Source organism: Phoca vitulina, unplaced genomic scaffold, assembly GCF_004348235.1.
Source record: "Phoca vitulina isolate PV1807 unplaced genomic scaffold, GSC_HSeal_1.0 scaffold27, whole genome shotgun sequence".
In the NCBI taxonomy this organism is placed as follows: domain Eukaryota; kingdom Metazoa; phylum Chordata; class Mammalia; order Carnivora; family Phocidae; genus Phoca; species Phoca vitulina.
In genome coordinates this window covers 14067303-14092294 of record NW_022589730.1, presented here as the reverse complement: position 1 = coordinate 14092294, position 24992 = coordinate 14067303, and the positions used below count along the sequence as shown (strand labels likewise).

Genomic DNA, 24992 nt, shown 5'->3' with positions numbered 1-24992 from the left:
TAAGGCAGATAACTAAGACTATATATTTCGTTTCTTTTTTCCTTTTTTTTTTTTTTTTTTTAGAGAGAGAGAGAGAGCACGCGCCCATGTGTGTGCAGGCGCGTGTGAGCAGGGAGGGGAGAGTGGGAGGGAGAGAGAGAATCCTAAGCAGGTTCCAGGCTCAGCGCAGAAGTCTGATGCGGGGCTTGATCTCATGACCCTGAGATCATGACCAGAGCCAAAATAAGAGTTGGATGCTTAACGGACTGAGCCATCTAGGCACCCCTAAGACGATATATTTCAATCTGAATATTATAAACCAAATAATACAAACTATACAAAAGTAATACATAAAAATCATAATGATACAAATATCAAAATGAAAACTATAACTTGAAAAGTAATCTTTTAAAGTTAAACTTTGGTTTTATTTTAAAATGTTATATTTATAAAAACAATAAAGATAAATGTTTATACCTTTCAAAAATGCATCATCAAATTTCTGAGCTGATACTTTTTGGGGATACTTGATTCCAGCTCCCCAAGAAACAAAAGGAGTTAAAGTCTCTGAAGGATGACCAGCCCCATGGAAACCTACAAATAAGACACCAAGAGTAATAAGACAAGTGTATAAGAACTAACTTACACCTATATATTTTTTTAAATACTTAATTTTTTTTAAAGATTTTATTTATTTATTTGACAGAGAGAGACACAGCGAGAGAGGGAACACAAGCAGGGGGAGTGGGAGAGGGAGAAGCAGGCTTCCCACTGAGCAGGGAGCACAATGCAGTGCTCGATCCTGGGGACCCTGGGATTATGACCTGAGCTGAAAGCAGACGCTTAACGGCTGAGCCATCAAGGCGCCCCTCTAATTTCTCATTTTAAATGAGAATATATTCCTTTTATAGCTAGAAGATTCTCTGCATAAGATCAGGTTTTTTCCTAACATTAACACATTAAGCAATTTTGTGCTAGACACTACATATACTAAGACATCTAATCCTCTTCGACATTACAAGATATCTGCAAGCTACATTTACCACTACTTTAATCATAAGGTATATGTCACTTAAAGACAGACTAACCCCAGTCTGTCATCCCATGGTCAGAGGTAAAGATAAATGCTGTTTTCCCATCATTTCCATAAAAATGTTCAAGCATGGACACAATCTCTTTTATTCCATCATCAACTACTTTAACGTTGTCCTTATATTCCCTGTTTAAAAAGAAACAGAAGAACAAATTAAATTACAATAATTTGGAAAACTCAAATTTCTTCAACATGAACTAATTACATCTAAAGTTGGTAACTCCTAAAATACTTCTATTTTTTTAAAAAATTTTTATTTAAATTCAATTAGCCAACATATAGAGTACATCACTCCTAAAATACTTTTTTTTTTTAAGACTTTATTCATTTATTTGTCAGAGAGGGAGACAGAGACAGAGAATGCACAAGCAGGGGGAGCAGCAGGCAGAGGGAGAAGCAGACTCCCCGCTGAGCAGGGAGCCCGAAATGGGACTCAATCCCAGCATCCTGGGATCATGATCCTGGGAAGGCAGATGCTTAACCAACTGAGCCACCCAATCATCCCTCCTAAAATACTTTTAGATTTCATCATGAATATTTTTAAATCAGAGCTCTTTAGATTGTTAAAAATAATATTCTCTCCTTTTAAAGAAGCAAAAGAATATGAAATAGTTTTCAGGAATAGTTTAAAAGAAGAATATTCTCCTATACTAGCAAATACATTTTAATGAATGCTTTTTACATCTCAAATGCATTAATTATGACTTCCAAGTTCATGCCTCTCGGTGCAAACTATATTGTTCTTGTCATATTAATAGGTATCACTGTTTCAGGTATAAAATGTTTCCATCCCTTAGTGTTTGTGATATAAAACATTAATATAATATAACATCCTAAACAAATTATATTTAAGCGTTCCATTCAGTTGAACAGGTTGGTTTGTTATGAACTCTTTCACTTGAACCAGTCCATCATGTTCAAGAAAGGGAGCATGAGGTATTCATTACTAGCAGCTAATCAATAGGCTTTATAGTTACAGTTAGACTTATCTAAACCAAATTCTAAATAAAGAAGTATAACATGGATTCTTCCTCTTTTGGTTCGCAAAACTGAGAAAAATATTTGCTGTTCTATATAAGGAGTGCTACTGAAATACAGTATACAAAACTTTATACATTTGCTGGATACAATACTGATTAAATGGAACACACAAGGAATAGCTAATTACATCTTTTTGTGATATAAATATTAACACCATATAAATGCTTTCCCCCCCAAGATTTCCTTAAATATTTCTAAAATATATAATTTTTCCCTGCCTTGATAAATGAATATGGAATATAAGTAATGTGATAATTACAAAAAAATTATAATACTTTAAAAGTTCAAACAGAATAGCTAAGTCTCTCAAAAACACGAAATTAAACACAGCATTAAAATTACCTCGATGTTGGTCGGTGAGCATGTCCATTTGTATCTATTCCTAATAAATGTAAGAAAAAAACTATTTTTTCTTCATTTACTTTAGAAAACAAAGATTGGTTGTTTCTGGCAGCATGAAAGAATTCCTATATGTAACAAATCAGTTAAAGAAATTTAGTTCATTTGTTTTATTTAAAAAATAATTCTGATGAAAACATTTAATTACATTTATATATAACTATAAGATTATCTTATTTTGTTTAAATTTATCCTCAGGACCTACTAATACAAAGTCCTTATTGTTGGTTCAGACATCAACATTCAAATAATGAGTGAGCTATTTTCTGGGTTATAAAAGTAGGCCAAGAAAAGGTTATAGAAAGGGGATCTTGATTTCATGAAGATCTCATAATCACTGAATAAAATACAGCAGGTTGAAGAAATATTTTGACAAGAATCAAGTAAAACAGTACTAGAGGCAACATTTTAGGAATATTTTATTATTTTTAAATGTTTTTGGAGCTGGACTACTTCTCGCTGTCCTGTCTAGGTTACCACCCTAGTCCCAACAAGTTCAACCATAACTGCTCACTCGGAACATTGTGAATAGCTTCCGAACAATCTCCTTTGCCCAACGCTAGAATCTGTTCTTCACATTGTATGATAGAAAAATGCCCTAACTTAATAAAATATGGGTCAAAAATTATTATATTAATTTCATAATGATAAGCTGGATTTATAATGCCCTAAGACAAAGGATTAAACTTCTACTTACATACACATGAACATGTAAACTATTTTACATAAATCAACAGGCTAGGCCAAGATACATAATTATTGTTCACATTAATGTCTCTAACTATACAGTACATGGTAACTTTAACAAGAGCTATTTAACTGTCCAATAAAAATCTGAAATACTTTTTGAAATAATTCTTCATTATTATAAATACTAAAAAATACAAATGGTGCCATTACAGTAGCCTGCTATTCAAGAATAGAAGTAAATAAAAAACCTAATATGTAACCTGCTACCATCCTCCTTAAAAGCATAAAACCATCCCCTAACTTTCATATACATTCTACTTAGCCCCTAAGAAGTTTTAAATCTAGATAGAAGTGGCAAGTTCTTCAAAAGAAAGGAGTTAAATTCTAATGATATAACTGAAAGCTGACAAAAACCAAAAAAACCTAGCAACTTAAGTTAGAATTTGTTCCATGACTGGTAAAAAAAAAAAAAAATTCCACTGTGTAAAAAGTGCAATTCATTCACATATGGACATAAGATCTGGGAAGCCATGAAATACTAATCTTGTAGAGCTCAACCCATTAGATTCCTATTGGCTTTTTAAAAGTTCGTCTTTTGGACACAAGAGGTGGAATATACCCCTAGCTACTTTCCCTTCCATATTTAGTACACTGGTGACCATCAGCCCCCACTTTTTCTCATCTCCTTGCAAAGGCACTCATTCATTTCTACACTCAACAAATGTTTGTTATGCATCAAGGGAGACTACTCAATGACTACCCCAACATGCACTCTCCTTTTCTCTCTGAGTAAAAACTTGTGGTTTCAAGAAACATGGCAATGCTCAACCTTAAAACCTACATATTTCCCATCCTCTCATACAACTAGATGTACCTTAGTGGTTGTGGCCAACGAGATATAAATCAAATATTTCAGTCAAAAGACTATGCAGAACTAAGGCTCTTTGAAATAAATATAACTTAGTAGGAAAGAAGTTCCTTTTTTTTTTTTTTTTTTTTTTTAAGATTTTATTTATTTATTTGAGAGAGAGAGAGAATGAGAGACAGAGAGCATGAGAGGGAGGAGGGTCAGAGGGAGAAGCAGACTCCCCGCTGAGCAGGGAGCCCGATGCGGGACTCGATTCCGGGACTCCAGGATCATGACCTGAGCCGAAGGCAGTCGCCCAACCAACTGAGCCACCCAGGCGCCCCTCCTTTTTGATTCCTTGCACTGTTGGTCCTAAAACACTGAAATAATGGCACCTCTTGGATCATGAAAAACACTTTGGAAGATAAAACTCATGCTCTGAGGACAGAGGAGAAATTCAAAGAGACTGGGTCTTAATGACACCATGGAACCAGTATGGCAGTCATGTACTGCATCGACCCTGGGCTGCCTACTTCTGGCATTATCTTTACTGAGATAAAAGTAAACTTTTAAGCCATATTTTTCCCCTATTACACAGAACTAAACCTAATCTAAGCTAATACTTGTATCTATGTACCAGACAATTCCTTAACAGGAATTAAGTTAACAATGAGAAAGTCATTATCTCTACCAACAAGATGTATGGGGGATATGCCAATGTATCAACAATTATGGTACAGCATAATGAAATAGTTAAGAGAGAGGTATCAAGGGAATATAGAAGAGGGTTATCTAAGTCGAACGGGAAGCGAAGTGAAGCAAAGGGAAGTCATGGAAGGCTTAATAAAGGAGATGGTGCACAAACAGTTTTTATTTATTTATTTATTTATTTATTTATTTATTTATTTATTTTTAAAGATTTTATCTATTTATTTGAGAGTGTGTGAGCGAGAGAGAGAGCACAAGCCGGGGGAGAGGCAGAGGGAGAAGCAGACTCCCCGCAGAGGGGCTCGATCCCAAGACCCAGGGATCATGTCCCGAACCAAAGGCAGTCACTTAACGGAGTCATGCAGGCGCCCCTGCACAAACAGTTATAAAAAGCAAACAGATTCGACACGAATGAAGCTTAAGGACATTATGCTAAGTGAAATAAGCCACTCACAAAGGACAAATATAGTATGGTTCCATTTATATGAGCTGTGTAGGTACAAAACATAGCTATATAGGTACAAATACAAAGAAACAGAAAGTAGAATAGTAGTTGCCAGAGGCTGGGAGAGGAGGGGAAATGGGGAGTTGTTTAATGAGCACAGAGTTTCAGTTTTGCAAGATAAAAAAGTTCTGGAGATCGGAGGTACAACGATGTGAATATACTTAACACTACTGAACCTGTACATTTAAAAATGGCTAAAATGGCAAATTTTATGTTACAGGTATTTCACCACATTAAAAAAAAAAAAGTGAGTAGACATTTACATGGATTTGTTTTGCTTGGATTAAGCATGAGTCTCTGGCCCAGGCACAAGCCCAGGTAAAGACCCCTGACTCCTTCTCTAGCCTTACCTCAGATCTTGCTCCCAGTGAGTATTCCTGCCACCTTAACTTCCCCTTCTTTCAGTTCCTCAAATCTATTATGCTGCCTCTTCCTTCAGTGCCCAAGATTTACATATTACTGTTGACCTGAAATACTCTTTTTCATGTGCAATCCAGATCCATCCAACTTTGTCTCCTATACTTCTAAGATCATCTCAAAACTCTCAGAAAAGCCTTCCCCTGTCTAGATCACAATTTTCTAAAAGTATATTCTTAGTCCCTGTATTTTTCCTTCACACCATTTCACTGCTGATGATTTCATATTACTGTTATTACTATACATATATACCATATTTTATGAAGTCATGGGCAAATCATTTTTTCTGATCACTAGCAGTGTTGAAATAAAGAAAGGAAAAAAAGACATAAAATCAGGCCAGCCACAAGCTGTATCTGCCCATACACAAGGAATCTAATCCACGATTCTGGAGCATTTTTAGCTATGTCTATGAAATTAGAAACCAAGTGCCTTTCAGCAGATGCTAACATAAGTAGATTATATCAAGACGTGATAATAAGAGAGTAAAATTTGCCAATTATTTCCTTAAAGAGATTTTATTTAACTTCAAGTTTTCCCTGTTGACAAAAGTATACGTTAAATGAAAAAAGAAAATTTCAAGAAGGTCCTGATAAAAGAAATAGGGTTTATCAAAGAATGTATTGAACACTTAATTCCTGCTAAGTAAATACAAAGAAAAATGCAGACACATACTGAGGAATACATTTACAAACTAACAAAAATGACTATATCATGGAAAAGTCCACAACGTCAGTTCAAAAGACACTACTGGTAAAAAGAAGAATCATTAAAGGTCAATCAATGAATGTTTCTTACAACAGACAAATTATAAGTTGTAATATGTAAATGAGAAACAATGGACAGGAAGAAAGGAAGCCATTATCCACAAGTGAGATTTTCACACAATTTTTCAAAATGTAAATTCTATTGGATTCCTGGTGAAAACTGTGATAATTATCACTATCAAACAGTCCAAACTACTTTACTTCTTAGAGAAACTCATGGATATTTTGTTATGACTAATTTGCTGATTTGTTTTTATCTTTCTCTAAAGTGCAATTTTTTAAAAATCCTGTTATTATAAATGCATTACATTTGAATAGAATTTTCAAAAGCATTTTTCATATATCTTACATGATCTCACCACTATAAGAGACTATTGTATGGTGAAAGAATGATCAAGGTTTACCTAGGATTATTCAGCAAATAGGAATGAAGTGTAAGCTCCCTGAATTCCAATCTATGGAGCCCATTTAACTGTCGGAAACATGGAATTTAAAAAAGTTATCTTTTTCAAATTATTTTTTTAAAACTTCCATTAATTGTTTATTGTAGAATGTGTAGTTTCTTAGAATCTAGCCTTTTTAAAATAGTATGTTACAATACAGAACTTTCAAGTTTATGCAAGTAGGAAAAAATTAAAATGTATTTACTAACAAATCAGTTTCTAGTACTTTAGGTACAAATACATGTGCTGAAGATGATCAACTCAATAGCACTCACCTTCACATTATCAAAAACCCAAGTATCCAGTTTTGTTACATCATGGGCACCAAAATCCTCACTCTCAGCATCATAGCTATATGTATAAATATGGTCTCCACCAACACCTGAATGGGAAATTTGGGGAAAAAACTTAAAAAAAAATTTTTTTAAACTGTCATAAAATATGAAATAGCCATTTAAAAATTTTTGCGAGCAACCAGAATTTTTCACAAAGCATTTTGTATTATAATGGGGAAGAGAAAGACAGGCGGAATAATGAACATTTATTTCATGTGCCATGGACCATGACTTCTACTTTAACATGCTGTTGCTTTTTGTTCTCACAGTAACATTTTTAATTTTAAAGATACACTACATGTAAGTTAATTCATTTAGCCAAAGTTACAAGGCTAATACACGACAGCACAAAAATAAACACCAAAGTGTGTCTCCCTGTACAGATTAAACTATTCAAAAAATTTGTCTTAGGACGCTACAACCTAAAATAGATGAAGTCATTTGGTACTTCCTAAAGCAAGAAGAAAATTTAAAAACTTCACTTATCTTATTCATAAAATGTGTATTTTTCTCAATATAAGGGAATAAATATTGCGTATTGTTAAATTATTTGAAGGGGTCAACAAATATATTAATCTTACACATTTACAAGATTTTATTAAGAATCTATTCAACTGAGTGAATTGCTGAGACAGGCTCTTACAGGTCATGAGGAAGAGATATAACAAATAGCAATCTCTTGGGCGCCTGGGTGGCTCAGTTGGTTAAGCGACTGCCTTCGGCTCAGGTCATGATCCTGGAGTCCCGGAATCGAGTCCCGCTTCGGGCTCCCTGCTCAGCAGGGAGTCTGCTTCTCCCTCTGACCCTCCCCCCTCTCATGTGCTCTCTCTCTCCTCTCATCCTCTCTCTCAAATAAATAAATAAAATCTTTTTTTTAAAAAAATAGCAATCTCTTATAATAGCAATGCAGTTCCAATGACACTACCATTGCTCAGCCATTCTACTCCCTACATCCTAAGTACAGATCTGAGTGAGTTTGTTGGTTACAATAAATGGAACATTCCTGTTGGATTGTTTCTGATTCAGGTGTTGGTCCTGTCCTGTCAGCTATAGCCAGAAGTAGGAAGGTAAGCTTGGTGAGTCACAGCAACTTAATCCACCCTCACCACCACCAGTCCCCACAAAAGCTAAACGGCTTTCCTTTAAAAAAAAAAAATTTTTTTTTCAGATTTATTTATTTGACAGAGAGTGACACAGCGAGAGAAGGAACACAAGCAGGGGGAGTGAGAGAGGGAGAAGCAGGCTTCCCGCCGGGCAAGGAGCCCGATGTGGGATTTGATCCCAGGACGCTGGGATCATGACCTGAGCTGAAGGCAGACGCTTAATGACTGAGCCACCCAGGCACCCCTAAACTGCTTTCCAAAGAAAGGAGTATATATATAAATGGCAAATAGTTTGAGGTTTTTTTACCTTGACCTACATAATTATGTTCTATGAATATCATATGTAAAATTCTGAATGTGTATTTTGCTTTCAGGACATACAATAATATTCAGTAATGCCAATTATTAAGATTACACCTATGGCTAAGTATAATGTTACAAAACCTTTTCATTAAGTGAAATGACCAGTCATTCTGCTCTCACTAAAAAGCATTTAATGACACAAAATTCAAACGGAATCCAATAATTTCAGAAAAATAATACTAATGAATTTTCTAATCAATGCACAGAAACAAATAGAACAAATCCAAATGGCATGATCTTGAATATATGAAAATAGAAATTATAAGTTATAGCATTTAAATCTTTATGTGAATATCTACAAACTTAATACATTATCAAAGTAAAATGAACCAGACATCAACATCATCATCATAACGAAAAGTTACATGGTAAGCATATTGCTAAATATTTCATAAGAATTACCTAATTTACCTAAAAACAAACCTATGAGATAGAAATTATTATTATTATCATCACATTTTACAAAAGGCAAACTGAAGTTCAGAGAAGTTATCTAACTTGCCCAAGATTATAAAGAGGTTAAATGTTAGAGCCATATACCACTTCATTGACTTCAAGATACTAACAACTATATGATGGGCCAATATTTCAAGTACAACTAAAAGAAAAAATCAAATGGACATGTCTATCCATTGTAATATACATTCCTATGTCAGAGATGTTAAATATGTAAAAACAAGTATCTCAAAAATCAATAAAATATAGTAAGTAATATAAAAAAATTACCATATTGACTTATCATATATATCATCTGAGGAAAATATAATCAATGACTCTTACCTTTGGCAAACATAGTCAAGATATCTGGGCTTCCCCAGCTCCATGTGTACTTGCTTTCATTAACAAGAGAATCAAATCCCACAGGATTTTCCTTCCATCCTTCAGGTCATTGAAAAAAGAAGCAAACAGTAACAACAGTAACATATACATGGTGAAGTATTAGTATAGCCGCTAAAGAAGTATTCCTCAAATAGTAACAATGACAATTAATTACAGAACAAATGCAAAACTAATAATAGATTTTATGTTACATGTATTATACTATATTTTAAAAAAGAAGCTTACAATAGATAATTTACTTCTTACTAAAACAGGATCACTTTTGAACTTTTGAGAGTTAACATTTAGGAAAACCATGGATACATCCAGATTGTTTCAGTACCACAGAATGATAAAAGACCAAAGCTTAATTCTTGAATCAACACCAGTGTGTGTTTATGAGTAAGGCATGCTAAAATACTTGCCAAAAGTATGTCAAAACACACTTCACTTTATGTCATGATTCAGTGTTAAAGAAGCAATATATATGCAATAAATTTTTCATATAATAAAGTCATCCATATAGATAATACCTTTGGCAACTGCACTGACATCTTCATAAAACCCAGCTATCAGGGCTACGTGACCAGGCCGAGATTCAGTTGGCACACGTGTATGAGATATCCCCCAGCTGCCCTCACGCATTATGATATTCCTAAAAGATATTATAGATCAATAGTTAACATAGACTTTGATTAAATCCTGTTAGAGCTTTAGAAAAATAAGATTATTACAGAAGGAATCAAAACCAGAAAGTGAGTCAAAATTTAACAAGGAGAGGAATCTTTCTGATCCCAGCTGAACACAGTCCTAGCCCTCTGACTAGCTGGATTCAGCAGCATAATGAGCTTAGGCGAGACAAAGAACCATCTGGCTACTACACAGAACAAAATACACGATTGTTGTATGAAGCCACAAAGTATTCAGATGGTTTGTTACCTGAGAAATAACTGACACACACAATATTGTTCTATAAATGTCAAATTTCACTAGGTGTGATGTGGTATTGCGGTCATGTAGGAGAAAGTCCTTGTTTTTAGCTGATACACGCTGAAGTGTTTAGCAGTGAAGTGTCATGAGATCTTTCCTTCAAATTATTCAGAAAAAAATAAAAATTTAAGCATATGTGTGTGTGAGTGTGCGTGTGTAGTGAGAGAGAGAATGCAAATATGAAAACAATTAAAAATTGTTAAAACTAGGATAAACTACAGATTTCATCATATACTCCTTTCAATTTCTCTGTGTTGAAAAATTCTCAAAATAAAAAATTAAAGGAGGTGGAAATGGCTAGACTCCTAATTAGGAGTTAAATTATATTCCTAAATTTGAGATTACAATAGGCAAAAGGGTTCTTCTGCTAAAATGTATCAACAGTCTTTAAGTTGTATCACAATGAAAGCAAAGGACTAGCAATGCCATTGCAAGTGAAAGAGCAGCAGAGCAACAAGCTATAAAACCCTGACTGCACTGGTAACAGTTTCCAAGATGAATGCTTGCCGTTCAAAACAATAAGTACTGGTTTAGATACTCTTTATTACTGACTTACCTCATACTAAAACCAATTTTGGTAAAATGCATGCATAATAAGTAAAAGTTTGAAAACCATTGAACCACTTGTTATGGGAGAAATACTTTTTAACTTCTTCAGTTATTTAATGAAAACCAAACTTTAACACAAAGAAGGAGGCATAAAGAAATTTGGATATCTGTTTAAAAACATTTTGATCAGTTCAGACCATATATATTTTTTAAATTATTTATTTATTTGACAGAAAGAGAGAGAGAGAGCAGAAGCAAGGGGGAGCAGCAGAGGAAGAGGGAGAAGCAGACTCCCTGCTAGCAGGGAGCCCGATGAGGGGCTCGATCCCAGGACCCCAGGATCATGACCTGAGCTGAAGGCAGACGCTTACTTAACCAACTGAGCCACCCAGGTGCCCCGTTCAGACCATATCTTTTTAAAATCCAAAGTGAAGAACAAATAAAACCTCTCACAAACAGGTTTAAAAGAAACCAGAAGATTCCTGAAATCGTAAACACCTGATGGCATACAGCATAAGGCACATCAACTATGGGAGCTCTGGGCCTGCTACCCACCACCCAAAGGAGAAATAAGTGCTACCGGGAAAGCTCACCTTTTCTCTAACAACTGGTATACTTTTACCTTATTAATTTGCAATGAACTGTATTTCTCTCCTTTCTTTGACAACTAAGAAATTCATCCAAATATATCACCCCAATTTTAAATTATTTGTAGAAATTTATGTGACACATTTTTGTGAACTGAACTTAACTCTGGTTTGATCTTATTTTCCTACCCATATTTTCCCACTACCCTGAATTGCTCACTTAAATTACTTTTATTTTTTGGGGTGCCTGGGTGGCTCAGCCGTTAAGCGTCTGCCTTCAGCTCAGGTCATGATCTCAGGGCCCTGGGATCAAGCCCCGCATCAGGCTCCCCGCTCCGCAGGAGGCCTGCTTCTCCCTCTCCCACTCCCCCTGCTTGTATTCCCTCTCTTGCTATGTCTCTCTCTGTCAAATAAATAAAATCTTTAAAAAAAAAAATTACTTTTATTTTTTTAATATGGTATGCATTTATTTAAGCCACCATAAATTTCTGGAAATTCAACAGAAATCCAAGTTCATTCATTCTTCTAGCAGTCAACAAAGATTTAAATTGCCTACTATGTTCTAAGAACTGGAAATAAAGTAGTATACAAAACAAAGGCCCAACCTACATAGAACCTGCACATGCTAAGTACTATCAAGAAAACTAAAACACAGTAAAGAGATAAAAGTAATGATGGCAGGTAAGAACAGGAGAAGATGGAATATTTTAGATAAATTTCCATTTGAATTTGAGTTTTAATCTCTCTATACCAGCATTAGGAAGGGCTTTTGAGGGACTTGTCACTAATCAGAAAAATAACAATTATTTGTAGGAGCCCCATAAGTTTAAAAAATTAAACATTTCTTTTCAAAGCCACTTCATAAAATCTAAAATCACAATTAACAGTGACATAAACTTGGAAGGGCTTTATATATTTTATAGGCGCATTTTCAGTTGAACTCTGTATGTTCTAGTTAAACAGCACTATAATTAGCAATTCATTAATATTTAAGCTTGTCATTATTTTAAAAATGTAACAAGTTTATTGTATAAGAAAAAGATAATATAGTGAGTTGTAAGCCAGGTTTGGGAAATTAGGACAAGTTAGGCCAAGCAGCTAAGGTCATAACTCCTAGGAGGAAATAAATTTGTTAATCCATAAGACAAAGGCAGATGTATATGTGTCCTATTCTCTTTCTCATCATCACTTCTATGTCCAACACGAGATAAAACAGTGTCAAGATAACACTTTCCAGAGAGGTCTTTGTATCAGTTGACATGCTTACCTAATAAATGGCGCTCTAGGATTTCCATTTTCGTCAAATTCATAAAGTGTATCTGCCCGTAGGCCATCAGCAACAAACAGTACTAATCTTTTTGCTGGAGGAGGCAATGGTGTAAACTGAGGAGTCATTCCATGAACCAAAGGAGATGTAAAATAAATATCAAAGATGGAGCCGAAGAACACAAAATGTACAAGCAATCCCAAAATAAAGAAGAGCAGCATATCCAGTGTAATTAATCTTCAAGAAAAACTGAAAGAGGGACAAAATTAAATCTGGGTAAACCTTAATGCAATTATACATATTTTCACATATTTTCATGACTGCATGTAGACTGAACATATATTTTAAAATATTACCAATGTACAACTTCACTTTCATTTATGGTAGCAACAATAAACATTATTTAATAATGAGGTAATACTGAAATAAAATACATGATAAAATACACTCACACAAAAATAGAAAGTTCAAGTATAATACCCAATTAACACCACTAAACTATTTATAATAAATTTAAATGCATACTAAGCTCATAAAAACTAATATAGGATCAAAAAACAAGTATATAAATGAGTCCTAAAATGAGTCAGGGTTCAGTCAAATCAAATCCTTTATAAAATAGAAAATAAAATTTATGGTTGTCGTGGTTGCCCATATGACCACCATTGATATTCTTGGAATTTAATATTACTTAAAGTTTGAGGATTTTTTTTTTTTTTTTTGACTTTTGGTTATCAGCCCAGGAGACTTGTAGATTCTCCCGAGAGATTATATGCATTTTTGTCCATTTAAATAAATTATAGGAAGGAAAAGTAGTTAAATTCCATGTGTTTCAGAAAATGTACACTCATTAAAGGAACATTTTTAGTTCCCTGAACCAATAAAAAAAGTGGAGGTTATATTCATTCATTCAATTAAAATGTTCTTGCACATATTCTATACATAATTGTGTGTGGGGTACAATAGAGAACACCAATAAGACATAGTCACAGATCTGATAAGCTTACACATACTTACAGAAGGAAAACTAAGCAACATGAAACATTTAAATAATACTGTAAGACAGTATGCCATTAACTGCCAAGATCAAGTCCATGGGAATGCTTTTCAAGCCAGTCTATCCTTTTGTTGGTGAATCTCCCTGCAGATTAAAAACAACAAAGTACTCTTAACTTGTCTTTTTGTAATATAACTAACATTGGTTACATACAGTGACCCTTGGCTGAAAAACACCAAAGATGAAGTAATTTTAATTACAGACACATCTTATTCTTCCTGGCCTGAAGAATTATGTCATGGAAGAAAAGGGTGGCAAAAACAAACAAACAAACAAAAAACCCTTATCAAAGTCAAGCACATCATAAAAAGAATATAAAATAAAGTAAATGCCAAATTATGGGCCACTTTTTTTCCTGAGAGATTTAAGAGTCAAATAAGTATCAAAGATATTCCACAAAGTATAAAAGTCCCTTAGTGAGTAGATACTATTTTGCAACCTAAGGCAAAACTCTCAGAATAAATATTCTGCTTTTTCTACTATATATGAGCTTCAACTACACAGCAAGCACCATCTTAATAATGGTATTCTGAATATAAAAATAAAACAATCACAGGGTGCCAGGGTGGCAAAGTCAGCTGACTGTCTGACTCTTGGTTTCAGCTCAGGTTGTGATCTAGAATTGAGCCCCACATTGGGCTCCATGCTCAGCACAGAGTCTGCTTCAGACGCTCTCTCCCTCTCCCTCTGCCCCTACCCCTGCACTCTCTCTCTAAAATAAATGAACAAATCTTTAAAAAATTTTAAAAATTAAACAATCACTGTAGTAAGTTTGGAAAATATAGAAAAATTACTTATGATTTTACCACCTAAAGAAAAATCTGTTACATTTCTTAGTTTTTATCCAATCTACATTTTTATAAAGGTTCACAATTTCATGTATTGATTTCTTTATTATACATTAACATTTCTTTGTTATTTGAAAAAAACTCTTCTTACATCATTTACCATCACCACACTCTATTCAATGGGCACATCTTAATTTTCCTGATCACCTCCATACTACTAAACATTGAGTTGTTTTCCATTTTTTCATTATTAAAAATGTTAACATGATTAATTTAAATTTTAATGTAATTTTTATGCTTTTAGACATTTCACATTATGTGTTTTAAAATACTGCCTATAAATGCGATACTGAGTCAAAGGTATAAGCACCTTTAAGGCTTTTGATACACTGTATATGGAAATAATTATTTATTTATTTTAAAGATTTTATTTATTTGCCAGAGAAAGAGAAAGTGAGCACACAAGCAGGGGGAGTGGCAGGCAGAGGGAGAAGCAGACTCCCTGCGGAGTAAGGAGCCCGATACGGTACTCGATCCCAGGACCCTGGGATCATGACCTGAACCGAAGGCAGACGCTTAACTGACTGAGCGACCCAGGCGTTCCCGGAAATAATTTTTTAGCTGAATACTGATTATCCTAATGATAAATTCATTTAACACTTGCAATGTAGATTTCTCTTGTTTATCTCACAAGCCCTCCTAAAGAAAAAGCTAGCACTTCAAATAGACGCAGTATAACTAAATTTGATGAATTAACAAGACATTGAGAAGAATACTCTAAATGACAATATTTCAAATAGAGAAATTATTATTAATATCAGTGTTTCAAGAAAGGAAGCTGTGGTCAACTTTGTCAGATACAGTTAAGATTGGAGTAAGAGCAGGGCCGCAGGTGACTTGGTTGCTGGAAGTTCTTGTTAACCTTACTGAGAAATTTCAAGAGTAGTGAAGGCTGAGCCCTATCTAAAGCGCTTGTTTGAAAAGCCAAGAGGAGGCGAGGAAGGGAAAGACAGTGGAAAGCGCACAGCTCTTTGGGAGAGTGTTAACTCTGAAAAAAAGAAGAAAAACTCAAATTCATGTAGGGCCAATAGAGGGTTTTCCTTAGCTAGGAAATAGATTTAGGTGTCGAGGAATGACTCTGAATGTAGAAAGAGATCAATGCTGCAGCAGCAAGCTGGAATAACGGCAGGAGTTAAAAATCCTTCTGATAGGGACGCCCTGGGTGACTCAGTCAGTTAAGCGTCTGCCTCCAGCTCAGGTCATGATCCCCGGGTCCTGCATCAGGCTCTTTGCTCAGCGGGGAGCCTGCTTCTCCCTCTGCCCCTCCCCCTGCTTGTGTCAAATAAATAAATCACAAATAAATAAAATCTTTAAAAAAAAAAAGAAGTTTGAGGAAGGATGCTTCTTTAAAAAAAAAAAAAGTCCTTCTGATAGCCAGAAAAGATGGCACCTAGGACACAAGTGGAGGAGTTGGCCTACTCCTGGTTTCCCTGGGATCTTCCTGCTTTGGGCTGAAGGTCTTGCTTCCCAGGAAAGTTCAAACTGTCTCTGGGGTCTTTAGTTTGCTAGTCCTATGGCAGCCTGCTTCTCAACTTTCTTGCATCTTCTCAAAAGTCGCCTCCTCAGGATTTCTCTGACCACCCAGAAGTAGACCCCTCCCTCATTTTCCTTGATTTAAATACTCTTACATTCTGTATTTATTTTTAAAAATACGGTATCTAGCAGCCCATTTTTCAATGCTAACAAGGAACCCTGTGATAATTCTTTCAGATCCAAAAAACTACTAATGTGTTTTTAATTTTTTTAAACATATGCATATTAAATTAAAATTACCCCTAGCTGCTTTTCTTTTTGAATATAAGGGCTCTCTGTCATGATAAATCCCACTTATTTAAACAAATGTTAATTATTTTAAGGTCAAGTCTTAACTAAATTTTTCGTGAAGCATTCTAAAGATTGGCACCTATTTTTAAATTTTTCAGTCAGAATGGACCCATTTTAAGTTTTACAAGTTTTGGCAAATATATACTCACATAACTACCCTGGAATATTTTCTCTCAAAGAAGTTCCCCCATGTCCCTCTGAAGGTAATCCCTGCTCCACAGTCCTGACCATAAGCCATTGCTGATCTGTCTTCTGTGATTCTAGATTAATGCTGACTGTTCTAGAACATCACTGAGATGGAATCATGCAGTACGCAGTTTGCTGTATCTATTTTCATTCACCATAATGTTTTTTAGATTCATGCATGTGATTTAGTTGTTTGTTCCTTTTTAATATTAAGAAGTATTCCATTATATGGATATACTACAAACTGTTTCTCTCTTAAATTCTTAAAGGATATGTGAATTATTTCCAGTTTTTGGCTATTATAAATAAAGCTTCTTAGAGTAGTAAATGCACAAGACTTTATGTATTTGTGCTTTCATTTCTCTTGAATAAATATGCAGAATTAGAACTGCTGGGTTAAATGGCAAGCAGATGTTTAAATTTATAAAAGGAATTGTCAAACTTTTTCCAAGCTGTTTTACCTACCTGTTATACACACTGTTTTACACAATGTCGTTTCAGAAAGTGTTTTAAAACTTTATTTTACTGACAATCTATAATTTTGCTATAAATGCCATTTAAGAATTTATCCTAACTTTTAGAGTAAGTGTAATGTGCTTTATATTCTTTCATATATTGTGTATAATGTTTCTCCACAGTGAGAGTGGTCAATGATAGCACTATCTACTATTGACTGAGTGCCTACTCTGCATCAGATCCTGCATCAGGGCTGGGGTACTTTACTTACATTATTTCCTCAAATCCTCAGAATCTGCTTTGTCAATGAAGCATTAGAACCCCAATTTTCATAGCAGGGAATTGAGTCTCACGGGGCCTAAGTGATGCTCCAAAGATCACATAGCTAGTAAGGGGAAGAGCTGAGATTTGAACCCTGGGTCACATCACTGGAGACCATAAGCTTTTTCTAACACTTACTCAGATGACCAGTGTGTCCAGACCTTATCTCAGTATCTTTCTTTGAGGGGCAGGATGGCATAATGGTAAAGAGGACATACCAAAGCATTCCACTGCAGGGATTCAAAACCTGCTTTCTCTACTTACTAGCCATGTGACTTAAGGCAAGTTATTTAATTTCTTTGTGCCTCAGTTTCATCAGTTAAATGGGGATAACACAATAGTACCTACTTGCTGGGGTATTATTAGAACTGAGTTAATATGGGGGTGCCTGGGTGGCTCAGTTGCTTAAGCATCTGCCTTTGGCTTAGGTCATGATCTCAGGGTCCTGGGATCGAGCCCTGCATCAGGCTCCCTGCTCAGTGGAAGGTCTACTTATCCCTCTCCCTCTGCCCCATACTGTGCTCACTCTCTCTCTCTCAAATAAAATCTTTAAAAAAAAAAAATTGAGTTAATATGTGTAAAATATGCAAAAGAGTGCCTATCACAGTCAGTACTCATTAAGTATTAGCTAATATTATTGTTCCTGATGTTCATGAAGTTGGATTGAGCATGTGAGAAAAACTTGTTTGCCACCCTTACTGACTTTAAAATCTAATCTAATAGATGTAAATCAAGTCCCAAACTTTGTTTTATACCAAAGCATCAACTTTAGCGTCATTGCTCTACTGCTATTTTCCTTATCTATATGGGTATATATACATTTTTTTAATTGTGGTAAGAACACTTAACACGGGAGACCTACCCTTTACATTTTCAAGCGTACAACACAGTACTGCTAACTATAGGCACAGTGTCGTACAGCAGCTGTCTAGAACTTACTCATCTTGGGTAACTGAGATTTTATAGCTGTTGAACAACAAATCCCCTTTCTCCTTCCCCCCAGACCCTGGCAACCATCATTCTACTCTCTGCTTCCATGAGCCTGACTCTTAGAAATCTCATGTAAGAAGAATCATGCAATATTTGTCTTTCTCTGACTAGCTTATTTCAGCTAGTATGATGTCCTCCAGGCCAGAAATGTCTGATAGCCCCAGTTGCTCCATATATTTGCCAACAAAATTTGGTATTGTAGCCTGTTTAATTTTGCCTTTTCTATATGTGGGACTGTACTTGTAACCTACTGTCGTTTTAATTTACATTTCCCTGATAATCAATGACGTTGAACAACTTCTCATGTGTTTAATGGACATTTTTTTTTAATACTCTTTTTTTCCCCCTTTTCATTTTTAAGTGTGTTTCAAAGAGCAGTACTTTTCAATTTTGGTTAAGTTCAATTAATTTTTCTTTTGGTTACCTATTTTGTGTCCTACATAAGGAATTTTTGTAAATGATAGCACTTTCTTTAATACAGATTTTTAATACTTGTTATTTGAAAATAATTTCAAACTGAGAAAAAAGTTGCAAGCATAATGGTACAAAAAGCCATAAACCCTTTAGCCACATACATCTATGCTAACATTTCTGTTGGCGTTGTCATTTTTTCTTTCCTCTCCTGTCCCTGCTTTGTCTATCTTACCCCTCATGCATGTACACACATACGTGTGTGCATGTGGGTAAAATCACATATTGTTTCAGAACCATTTGAAGATAAGTTACATACACTATGGCCCTTAACCCCTAAACACTTCAGTGTTTATTTCCTGAGAACAATGATTATCTCTTATATACCGACAACCAATTGTCAACTTCAGTAAATTCAAAGTCAGTACTTTATCTCATCTACCATTCTGTACTCCACAATTTTTTTGAAGTGCCCCGATAATGTTCTTTATAGCATTTTTGCAGCTCTACTGAGGCATAACTGGTCTAAAACAGACTGTACAGATTTAAAATGTACAATAAACACAGTCAAGATAACGAACACACCCATAACCCTCAAAACTTTCCTCATGCTTGTGTAATTCACCTCTACATATTTTATATATTTTTATATTATTGTAAACGATATTTTGTATTTCAATTTCCCCTTGTTAGTTCTTAAATCACAGATTTTTATACATTCACCTTGTATTCTGCAACACTGACAAACTGTTATATGGTAGCCTTATTATGTAGATACCTTTTGATTTTCTACAGAGATAATTATATCACCTATGAATGAAGGACTTCTTCCTTGTCGTTATAAATGTCTTTTATTTTTGTCTCATGCTTACTGTACTGTCTAGGACCTCTAGTATGATGTTGAACAGAAGTGGTAACAACAGAAATCCTTGCCTTCCAATCCTAGGGTGAAAGTTGTCAGTTTTCCAGTTTGGGGAAATTTCCTTTATTAAGTTAAAGAAGTTCGCTTTCACTCCTATATGCGTAGTTTAAAATCATGAATGAATGCTGGATGTTGTCAAATGCTTTTCATTGGATCTATTGAGATGATCATGATCATTTGGTTTTTCTATTTCAGTCTCTTAATGTAGTGAATTACACTGATTGAATTACAAATGTTAAACCAAGCTTGCATTCCCAGAATAAACCCTACTTGGTCATTAAGTGCTATCCTTTCTATGGACCGTTAGATTTCATTTGCTAAAATATTATTTAGCATTTTAAAGCAATGTTTATGAAAAGATATCAGACTCTAATTTTCTTTTCTTGTAATGTCCTTCTCTGGTCTTGGTATCAGACACTGAGTTGGGAAGTGTTGCTACCTCTTTTATTTTTTTGGAAGAGTTTGTGTAGAATTTGTGTTATTTCTTCCTTCATTGTGTAACAGAATTCACTGGTGAAACTACTGGCTTTGTGGGAAGGTTTTTAACTATAGATTCAATTTCTTCATATATATATAGGGATATTCAGATTATTTACTAACTGTTGAGTGAGCTTTGGTAGTTATACCTTTTAAGAAATTTGTCCATTTCAGGGCACCTGGGTGGCTCCGTTGGTTAAGCAACTGCCTTTAGCTCGGGTCATGATCCTGGAGTCGCGGGATCGAGTCCCACATCGGGCTCCCTGCTCAGCAGGGAGTCTGCTTCTCCCTCTGACCCTTCCCCCTCTCATGTGCTCTTGCTCTCTCAAATAAATAAATAAAATCTTAAAAAAAAAAATTTGTCAATTTCATCCAAATTGTTAAATTTATTGGTTTAAAATTATTCATAATATTATATTCAATTATTTTCCTTTTTTTCTATTTCCCATTCCAGGACACAATCTGTCAGGTATCATATTTAGTTGTTCAAAGTAAGTCGCTTTTCAAGTACTTAATTCATTTCAGTTAGATCTTAAACTCTAGTCAGAGCTAAAGCACATATGGTATATTTGGATGTACAGAAGCTCACACTGGCTTATTTATTCTTTTTAAAAGATTTTATTTATTCATTTGACAGAGAGAAAGAGAAAGAATACAACCAGGGGGGAGGGGCAGAAGAAAAGGGAAAAGCAGGCTCCCCGCTGAATACGGAGCTAGATGCGGGGCTCAATCCCAGGACCCTGGGATCATGACCTGAGCCGAAGGCAGAGAGACGCTTAACCAACTGAGCCATCCAGGCACCCCAAGCTCACATTGATTTAAAGATCTTCTCTTTATCATGGAAACATTAATACTTCCTATCATGGTTATAAATAAGCAAACATCTATGTCATTTCCCACTTTAATTTGCATTTACGAATAACTCCCTGGAATTAATGTTTTCTTTTTTTCCCATTGCTATTACACAGCTTTTCTGAATAAAGTATCAAAGTCTATGTGTTAAAAGAACATATAAATTTTCCACTACTCAAAAGCTTACTGAAGTAGTCAAACAAAAATTTTATTTGAGAACTTTGACCTTTCTAGAGCTGTAAGAGTCAAAGTAAAAAATCGCACTCTTGTTATGTAAGAACAGCAGGATCCCAGTCAAGTCACTCCCTGTCTTAGTTTCCTTATCCATAAAAAAAAGATACCATCAGCCTTATTCCATGGCAGGAGTCTAGTGGGAAGTAACTTAAGACATGGCACCATACAAATGTAAAGCACTAAGAATACTCTAGATTATAAAGCACTCGATTTTTATTTTTATTTTTTAAATCAAACTCTAAACAGTTGAGTTTACATTATTTTACAAGAAAGCAGTAAGAAAAGGTATACTGTATTTTCCTGTTCCAGTCAAATCAATTTCATAACTTCTTGATTACAGACTTGTAATATTCATTACCACCAAATATTAATGATACAAACACTATATATTTATTTAATATTTCTCAGTGCCCAGTTGGGTTCTCTTTTTCTCTTTCTTTTCTTTCTTTCTTTCTTTCTTTCTTGAGAGAGTGGAGGGGAGGGGCAGCGAGGGAAAGAGAGACTCTTAAGCAGGGTCCACACCCAGCGCAGAGCCCTACATGGGGCTGGATCCCACAACCCTGAGATCATGACCCCAGCTGAAATCAAGAGTTGGTTGCTCAACTGACTGAGCCACCCAGGCACCTCTGGGTTCTATTTTCAAAAGGGCTTGTGTTTCTTACTTCTCCACATTCACAACCACCGCCTAAGTTCATCAAGTCCTCACCTGGACCACTTCAACAACCTACAAATGGGTTTCCCTACTAAGCTACATAATACAAATTCTTTCCTTCCTCAAAGTAATGATCTTATATATTGCACTCTACAAATCATACTAAATTTCACTGGTCATTATATTTTATTCTAATGGGTCTTTAGGAATTTTATACATAGGCCTTAACCCTAAAACTCATGTACTTTCTAACCCATTTTCAAGTGATCCTTAGTTTTAAATAATTTATATCAATATAAGAAAGATAAGGTGAAATGAGAGTATCTAAAAGAATTCCAGGATGGAAAATCAAATGAGAATATAGCTAATGTTTTTTCTCAAAAATCATGTTAGAGATAATTACTTCATCAGGTAATAACTTAAGGATCTCCACCAGAATGCAATAAGATATTAATGACCTTGGAATCTCACACCTCTTCCACAGAAGAATTCCAATTAATAAATGTAGAAGGAATGAGAAAAATATATAAAATTACAACTAGACAAACACCACAGTAATACTTATTACCACCAAGATGCATTGATAAATGCTAAACTCAGTGGGTGAAAGTTTGAGGCAAACAGGATATTTGCAGTCTCAAAGAAATCTCTCCCAAATATATATATTAATTACAAAGGGAAAAACACTAACTTACAATGGAGAAACCCCTCAGACACCACCTTACCAATTGGTCAAAGTTAACATAACCAGTAATAAGACACATTAACATCATGTAACCCTAATATGGTGCACTAAGAAAGACACGACATGGTATATTTTTGGCAAAAGAATATGTGGTGTTCTTGCCAAAAATGCTAACTTTGATCTATTCATGGGAGTATATCAGACAGACTCAAATCTAGAACAGTCTGGAAAATAATGGAGCAGTACTCTTCAAAAATATAATGGTCATGAAATACAAGGAAAGACTGAGGAATGGTCATAGAATGGAGGCTGAAGAGACATAACCAAATACAGTAAGGAAACCTGGGCTGGATCCTGGGTCAGAAAATAGACAATAGCTGCGCCTGGGTGGCTCAGTCGGTTAAGCGTCTGCCTTCGGCTCAGGTCATGATCCTAGGGTCCTGGGATCGAGCCCTGCATTGGGCTCCCTGCTCCGCGGGAAGCCTGCTTCTCCCTCTCCCTCTCCCCCTGCTTGTGTTCCCTCTCTTGCTGTGTCTCTCTCTTTCAAATAAATAAATAAAATCTTTAAAAAAAAAAAAAAGAAAATAGACAATAGTGGAAAAACTGGTGAATTTCAACTAAGAACTGTAGATTAGTTAATAGTTTTTTACAAATGCTAATGTCCTGGTTTTGATAACTATACTGTGGTTTTATAAGATGTTTACATTAGGTGCAGTGTGAAGGGTGTACAATAACTCTCTGTACTATTTTTGAAACTTTTCTATGGATTAAAAATAGAGTAGGAAAAAAATTAATTTGAAGCCTGAGTCTGTACTCAAAAGATAACACTGACTAGCATCATAGTTATAACCACCACAAATTTTTGTGGGTAGCTCTGATTTCATATAACCTGTGTTCTTGTAAATAAAGGTTATTTATTGAACTCAAAGACTTTAAGTGTTTACATCAGCATAAACCATACTAAAGAGCTTATTATTTAAAGATGGTGTTTCGCAGTTCTCTTAGGCTCTGTTCACCTGCCATGTGAAGAGTAAATATTGCCAGTTAAAACTGTAAGGAAGTAGCTGAGACCTGCACACAACAGAATATTACCAGATAAACTATTAAGCCAGGTTATTAACACTAGTTCATTTGTTTCTTTATACTTATTATTTTGCGGTGTATATTTTTTTCATCATAATGTATGTCACTTTCAAGTGAAAACTATATCTGACTTTACAAATGCCATAAGAGAATTAATTTTCAGATTTCCTCACGGATAGTAGACCAACAGAGGTTGTTAGTTATTTAGATGACTCGTACCCAGCTATACACTTGAGAAGAATTCAATTTTTTTCTTCATATCTAATGTCCTTTATCTGTTCCAGCACACCACAGTACAGTTACTTATCACATCTCCTTAGGCATCTCTTGGCTGTGACAATTTCTCAGAGTTTGCTTGTTTTGATGACTTTGCGAGTTCCGAAGAGTACTAGTCAGGTATATTTTAGGAGACTCCTATAGGAATTTGTCTGATGTTTTTCTCATGATTAGGATGGAGTTATGGAAGAGGAGAGGAAGAGGGAGGAAAACTACATGTGTAAGGTGCCACTTTTATCACATCTTACCAAGGTGTATGCCATCAACATGGCTTATCACAAGTGATATTAAACTTGATCATCTGGACAAGGTAGTGTTTGTCAGGTTTCTCCACTATAAATTTAATGATTGCATATTGTACTCTTTGGAAGGAAGCTGCTATGTACAACTAATACTTAAAGGGTAAGGAGTTATACTGAGTTATACTCTATCTTCTGAGAGCATGAAGTACCTACATAGATTATTTGAATTCTTTTATAGGGAGGGTATACATTTTAAACTCAGTCAATTATGGGATTAAAAGCTGTCATTCTACAAGATTAGATTAACAATATAATCACCAATATTTGCACTCATGCTTTCCCCATCCTACTTAGAAAATAATTTTTATCAGTATACATGCAAAGCCACTATTCCTTTTATGAGCCTATTCTAGCAAGCACTATCAAAAACTTATAAATTATTTTAAAGATTTAGACATATATTCTATTATATAACTATACTACAATTTATTTGAAAATTATCTTGATAGACATTGTCCCTAACTGTCATTACTACAAAGAATGCTGCAATTTAGCCTATCTCTCATGGTCAATT

General features: G+C 35.0%; 1 protein-coding gene across 4 annotated transcripts in view; it reads right to left on the bottom strand.

Annotated features, from left to right (window-relative positions):
* PIGN (phosphatidylinositol glycan anchor biosynthesis class N) overlaps positions 1 to 24992 on the bottom strand; it is a 107598-nt gene that overhangs the window by 76534 nt on the left and 6072 nt on the right. For all 4 annotated transcript variants that reach the window (XM_032422699.1, XM_032422701.1, XM_032422700.1 and 1 more), the window contains 8 exons: positions 13920 to 14043; positions 12903 to 13151; positions 10043 to 10164; positions 9471 to 9569; positions 7165 to 7271; positions 2456 to 2580; positions 1068 to 1198; positions 457 to 573 (listed from right to left, as the gene is read on the bottom strand). In XM_032422699.1, the coding sequence (XP_032278590.1) occupies positions 457 to 573; positions 1068 to 1198; positions 2456 to 2580; positions 7165 to 7271; positions 9471 to 9569; positions 10043 to 10164; positions 12903 to 13123 (922 nt within the window). In that variant the 5' untranslated portion in view covers positions 13124 to 13151; positions 13920 to 14043. The remainder of the gene's footprint in view (positions 1 to 456; positions 574 to 1067; positions 1199 to 2455; positions 2581 to 7164; positions 7272 to 9470; positions 9570 to 10042; positions 10165 to 12902; positions 13152 to 13919; positions 14044 to 24992) is intronic.